Raw genomic sequence first — 6,705 nt, forward strand, 5'->3', positions numbered from 1 at the left:
CACAACTTGCGTCTACTTGCGACTCCGTTTGGCCAGGCCTTGCATGCACTTGCGTTGACTTGCGATGACTTGCGCTCACTTTGGTCGAGATCAAATTTTCCCGCAAGTCAACTCAAGTTTTTCACCGTTTGGCCACCCAACCCAAGTCAATGCAAGTTGGTTGACCAATCAGACTGAAAAAAAATGGTTTTTTTTGCGACTTGCATGTACTTGCGAGGGAACTTGCGAGTCCGTTTGGCCACCCAACGCAAGTCTCTACACAAGTTCAACTTGTGGCTACTTGCGACTCCGTTTGACCAGGGCTTAAGGCCAACAGTTGAATACTGCTGGTTTTCAATACCAAGGTATTTTATAGGTTCGATGTCAACACCAGGAATGCCTTTGTCTTCTCTAAGCTGCTACATCAAATATGTAGGTGTTGCAGTGTGTCTTGAGTGTGATGTAAAAAAAAAAAATGGGCTCACCATTTCACGAAACTATTTGACCCTTGTTTGTTGACTGAGTTGTATACCTGTATAGTGAAAACTAGGCTACAGTAAGACTGTATTTGACCCAGGTGGAAATCTTATTAAGATCTTGCAAGAATCTTGCAAGACTGGTATTAAGATTTAATAAGATCTTTGTAAGATCTTGTTCAAGATCTTTCATCTTAATAAGATCTTAGTGCATTTTGTTCATCGAACCTTCAGCATTTAAAGATCTTGTAAGATCCTTAATGAAGAACTCAGATAAGGTCTTGTAAGAATCTTACTAAGATCTTAATAAGATTTACACCCGGGTAAGTTATATACATGTAGCCTAATTAACTAGCAGTCAATCAACATCCTCTCCAGAGCTATCATCATGGTCTTCACTGTCTTCTGCCCCTTCCTCATCTGCTGAATCACCAGTGAGTTCAAACTCCCCACTGAAAAGCTTGTGCTTGTGATTTGTCAACCAGTTGTGGAGAAGACTGACATCCAGTTTGTCTAGTGGGCTTTTTGAGATGTGAGGAAATGAATGCAGTGGTCTCCCTGCTTGAAACTCAAATGGCTTGCTATTCTGGAGAATTGTTATCATTGCTCTTATATCCTCTGTAGTACAGGCATGGGTGTGTTGACTTGAATCTGGTGTTATGTCACACTCCTTGTCAAAATGAATACAAAACTCCTTTTGAGCATAGGATGAAGATGATGACCTTTGTACTGCCTTGAGAGTTTTGTTCCCTTGCATTGCTCTCATTGCTTGTTTGTTGTCTTGGATGCAGTGCTCCATTTTGAGATCGTTTGCATAATTATTCCCTTCACCTCCTCTTGGATTTACAAATTGCCCATGCAATAATCTGTGAGAGGTCTTCTCCGAGTACAATGCTTTTACACATGTGATAAATCGCATTGCCTCATAGGCATATTTCATACCCCTTGGCCGGCAGCGAAAGTACAGCATCAACATCTTCCAATTGATTAGACTACGATCGCCATCTCCCTCATGCTCTGTATCGTTTAATTGCATTAACATCACTCCCAGTTGTAAAACCTGCACGCTGTAATTGAATAGTCGGTCATCTTGGCTGCCAGAGGGAATACTAGAAACAACATTTCTGCTGTGCTGTCCTTGTTCAGTGGCAGAAGGTGTATACAGGGCCAACATGGAAAGTGGCCAAAGCACAACTTGGCCTGGCACCAGAATGCCAGTGGCACTGGATTCAACCGAGACCACATACACTGGGGCATGATCATTGGGTGCTTGGGTTCCCTGCAAGCTGACAACCTTACCAACCCCTAGAACTTTGAAATCTGCAGGAGATCTTTGTAGCAGTATGACAATGGCTCCTGTTAGAAAACAACATTTTAATAATGCCTGGTTTGATTCATCTCTAACATGTCTTGGAACTCGTAAGATTTAATTCCACATAGTAATGTACTCACCAGGGGTGTTAACGTTTTGCACTGCACTTTCTGCTTGTTCTGTTGTACTGGTATTCCCACCCTGCGGCCTTTGCTGCCTTCGTTGTTCTAGTTGTTCACGCCAAGATTTTTCAATGTCAAACTCGGTCATGACAAATTCATCAACAAATGTTCCAAGATGTAACTGAAGGCTTGCCCATTTTGCTGATGGCTCCTTCTGGCTCTTAATTTCACTAAACCACGAGGGATAGGCATCTGTGCTTGAAATTTCCAACCAAGTCATAAAAGCATTGCATAGGTATGCCTTTGTAGCTGAGAGCATTAGGGCTTCACAAGCAGAGTAGTTCTTTTTCACACTTTGTGGCACATTGACTAACTTGAAGTGCTGTCTTAAGTGATACAGGGTCCCTTGGTCTCGTCCACCTGTGGCTGTTGGCTCATACAGTTGCTCCCAAATAAACTGTTCAGCAGTACAGAAGGAAAACAACATCAAACTACTGCCTTCAGAATATCAACTTTTTAATATTTTATTTTATAAAATTGATAATATTTTAAGTTGCAACATTTCACTTCTCTATGATGCAATATTAAACCTGAAGTAAGGTATCAGAGATCAGTAACTGTAGTGTGAACTGATCTGTGCTTTATACATGCACACTACTATAAAAAAGAATTTCAGACACAGACATATTTTTTAGAAACCCAATCCAATCAATGTCAAGATTTCATCCTTAGAAATGCCTCTTATAACATACAGAATGCAGAGGCAATTCTGGCACCCAAAATAGGCCTGAAAAGTTTTGGATCCCTTGAGAATCCCATTTGGAAGTACATTGTAATTAATTTTACTGAATGAAGTGCATTCTATTCATTCAGTAAACTAACCATGAAAATAGCGTCACTTTTTTTCAATACAAAAGGTAGAAAAAATGGAAGATAAAATACACTGGTCAAAATAAATCTGGATATTGCACAATTTTAATAACAAAGATGTCTGAGTTGTTCAGGAACTCAACATGACTACATTTTACTGAGCTTGGAATGTTTATTTTGCATTGTGTAAAACTGTAGTGTACTCACTCCTTTAACATGGAACTGGGAATATTGTTTTATTCAGCAAATTCTTTAAAAAAAACTTTGTGTAATTTACTCACACCAAGAAATGACTGCTTTGTGTGCCAAAGTGCAGGGGCTTCAACAATGTTTTGAAATCTCTCTGATGGGCTGTCACATCCTAGTCTGGTTTTCTTAGCACCAGAAACACGCTCCCTTCCAAGGAGGTCCCCAACAAGTGGCAGTTTGACATTCCTTAAAATGACATCTGCATCTGTATTTAGGGGTCCAGGCTGGTCCTAGAGTTAAATTTACATTTAGTATTATGCTGCACATTCCGTTTTCCTTACTAATGAAATATCAATAATCATGCAGTCAATAGCAAGCATAAATTTTCATATAAATGCATGAAATAAATGTAATATAATTTTCTAAAATAGATTACCCTGGCACTTGATCTATTATTCTTATGAATTAGTATAATTAAATGTGAAATGACCATATATATTGTTACTTTTCATTGTTTATAAACCGATAAACGTTGTAAACAAATGTAGCGCTCATGCTTAAAGGAGACTGTAAGTAATTAGCAGAATTGAGTGTAAAACAAGGATTAAAATATACATGTTCGTTATGACTGTTCTTTTGAACTCTACCTCTGGTTTGTAGATGTCAATGAGAAGTTTTTGCACATACTGAAGATAACTGCAAACATCAGAATGTTTTGACTGGTTAAAAGGAACCACAGGCAAACCAATGATGGTCGACTTCTCTTTCATTTCAGTAGAGTATCTGAAATCAACAAAGTTAGCCTTATTATTAACTTTAATTGATATAATCTCTAATGCTGCCATGAGTAAGTGCTGCCTTTGTTTGGAATTCTGTATGTCTGAAATTTATCTACTGCAGTGCATGCTTATAGCAATGTCACTGACGTTATGGGAAAGAACCTGAAATGATAATGACCACCATCCCCAAACCCCCCTGCATAGTGTTGACAGATGTACTGTACCTGTCATGGGTTGTGGGAATGGATATAAAAAGGAAGGGAACCTTGCATGGGACCTTTCAATCTTCTATCAACTTTACTGGTCATAAGTTGGTCATGAGTACACAAATAGTTAGATTAAATAGAGACCAAAGAGGCAACCTTCATTCATGTCCATGGATATACCAGGGCTGTGTGGCAAAAACACACTTAATTGACACATTTATTGGTACAAATTACAGTCAAACATTTCAGTTGGTGCCACATTACTTTAAAATCTAAAGGCAACAAGTGAAAAATGAATCTCAGCTGTAAGAAAACTAGGAATAATAATTGAATATAATATTTCGTCTCAATAATGGCAATTACTGTAAAGACACCTGTGAGAGATGTGTTTTGGTATAACGTCTCCGAGTGCTTCCATGAACTTAAAGAATTCCTTTAAAACACGAGCAACAAGCACAATGAAATCACTTCTAAGCTTCTCCAATTCTTCCTTGTTTAGCAGGTACTCTATGTTCTCGAAGTCCTTAACGTTGGCCACCTGTGGCTTGGAGTCATCAAGGTTCTGTGAGGACACTCTATCGAATGTCAGGAAGTGAGCAATCCAATGATGATCTGAATTCCTGTGATTTGTTAGAATTATATTGACTAAAATTTTGAAATCCAGATTATCAAACACAATTCGTGGTTCAAGGCCAACAGCTATGTTCTTCCTCACACGATCTAAGAGGTCAGAACCCATGTCATCCATGATGGTACGGTAGCCTTCCCTAGTGACAGCAATCCCCATTCTATTCAGCCTCTTCATTGTCTAAAAACAAATAAGTTCAAAACCACCAATCTTTGATGTGAATAAACAACTGCAGATCAGAGTTTGCAGAACTATAATCAAAATACACACTAGTAGCTCTTCGAAATATGATTTCAAACAATTTTGGTCAATTCTTTTAATTTAAAGAGACTGCAAGCAAAAGACATATATATAAATTTTTATATAATTATTATAATTCAACAGTTACAATGGGTCAACAAATTAATAGCTTAACTTGTCTCCACAATGAATTAATCCACATAAATTATTGGCATCATTAAGAATAGTTGTTGTATTGTGACTTTTCTTCAACAAACAAGTCATTTGAGATCAAAAGACCACTAAAAATAATCAAATTAAACAGCAGATAAATACCCTTTCAGTAGCATTTCCAAAACCAAGAAGGATGCCATTGAGTTTCTGGATCAGGCTGAGTTCTTTCCACCTGGAATGCATCAGTATCCCATAGGCTGTACACAAAGGTGGAATTTGTTGCTCTGAATCTTTTTTTATCTGTGGTACTGCGATAGTTGCAAGGAAATCCAGAACATCTGGAGCATGCTGCCTCATTTCCACGATAATGCTTTCCCACGAAAAAGTTTCAAGGCTCTTAATACATATGAATAAAAATATAAAGGGGTTATTAATTGGCATCCTGCAACATGCAAATTGTATTTCAAATCTCCATGCATGAACTTCACGGCTATAAATTCATCATTGTCAGTTATCTGTTTGCAACATGAAATACCCAACAAGTACGTATTATTGTTGCCGGTAAAATCTGTAATACAATAATAATATTATTGTGCAGTTCTGTTCCTGTATTGCATCATTTTCCCAAGATGCTTAAGAGAAGGTGTTGTGTTGTTCAGCCATATAATTTTTATAATACTGGTGTGTGTTATCCTGTAGCTAACGCAAATCAATGATGTTGCAAAATCCATTATTGGGTTAAACCAGTATTCAACTCAGCTAGGTTACCAGGATTTGTATTGGATTTAACGGCTAAACCCTACTGGGTATAAGTTGAATATTGATTCAATCAGAGAACTAAAGTAACATCAAATTCCTACAGCATTATTAATAGATCTGAACAAGAACTGCATTATTTTTAATTTGGGCATTAGCTTGAGAACAACATTGGAATTTAAGTAGTCTCAGAGACATTCCTTGCAAATTAATTAACATAGAGGGAATTATAAACAGTAACATAAAATAAATTTGCTATTTCCCACTTTCCAAATAAATTATATAAAGCATACAATGCACTTTCCAAGTGACAAAATATAATAATGTAAGTTTTTTATTTCATTGATTTATGAAGAAGTTAATTTAACTTATCATTTGGGCTTGTGAGCAACTCTAAAATAATATACTTCAATGTTCATGATCAATAATATTAACCAAAGGGTTCAATCCAGGGAAAATCTCCAATGATTTTTGTCAATTTAAAACATAGTTTAATTACCTTGTGTTTTGATCGTGGCACACGTAATACAGAAGAACTTTCTTCACGTTTCTTACAGAGCTTCTTACACTGGTCATCCACATCCTTGAGTAACAAAGCTTTGACTGCATCTCGTAGATCACTGTCCTGTATAACTATTTCTCCTATTTGGTGAGATGTTGACCCAGTAGCAATCATTGTGGCCAGCATTTTAACAGTGTTTCTGTCTAAACAAGGCTTATCCTTGGTCTTTAAAAGCAAAACAAAAAAGGAAGAAAAAGAAAGTACTCCTTTTAGGTGATAAATTATGATAATAACAATAATTATTTTAAAAGTAAGCTCAGACTAGAGGATAGCTCAACCAGTGACCTCACAGATAAAGTACATTACATTTTGTAGAGCAAAATGAAATAAAAAATGAAACCATTTTAACCTTGATCTTCATATTTATAATAACTAAATCACATATTTAACTCATAAGAAGTGGCAAAGACAGTATTGATATTATTAATATACG

At 36.8% G+C, this 6,705-nt stretch overlaps 1 protein-coding gene across 1 annotated transcript; it reads right to left on the minus strand.

The window, feature by feature from the left end:
* Positions 1 to 762: 762 nt before the first annotated feature.
* On the minus strand, positions 763 to 6,426 carry LOC138042127 (uncharacterized). Its single transcript, XM_068887910.1, has 7 exons — positions 6,210 to 6,426; positions 5,117 to 5,350; positions 4,308 to 4,741; positions 3,596 to 3,731; positions 3,041 to 3,238; positions 1,908 to 2,346; positions 763 to 1,811 (listed from the first exon to the last, which is right to left on the minus strand). Exons 1-7 carry the CDS (start codon positions 6,396 to 6,398, stop codon positions 814 to 816), a joined length of 2,628 nt encoding a protein of 875 aa, XP_068744011.1. The 5' UTR covers positions 6,399 to 6,426; the 3' UTR covers positions 763 to 813.
* Between the last annotated feature and the right edge of the window lie 279 nt (positions 6,427 to 6,705).

Source organism: Montipora capricornis, chromosome 3 (genome assembly GCF_036669925.1).
Source record: "Montipora capricornis isolate CH-2021 chromosome 3, ASM3666992v2, whole genome shotgun sequence".
Taxonomy (NCBI): Eukaryota; Metazoa; Cnidaria; class Anthozoa; order Scleractinia; family Acroporidae; genus Montipora; species Montipora capricornis.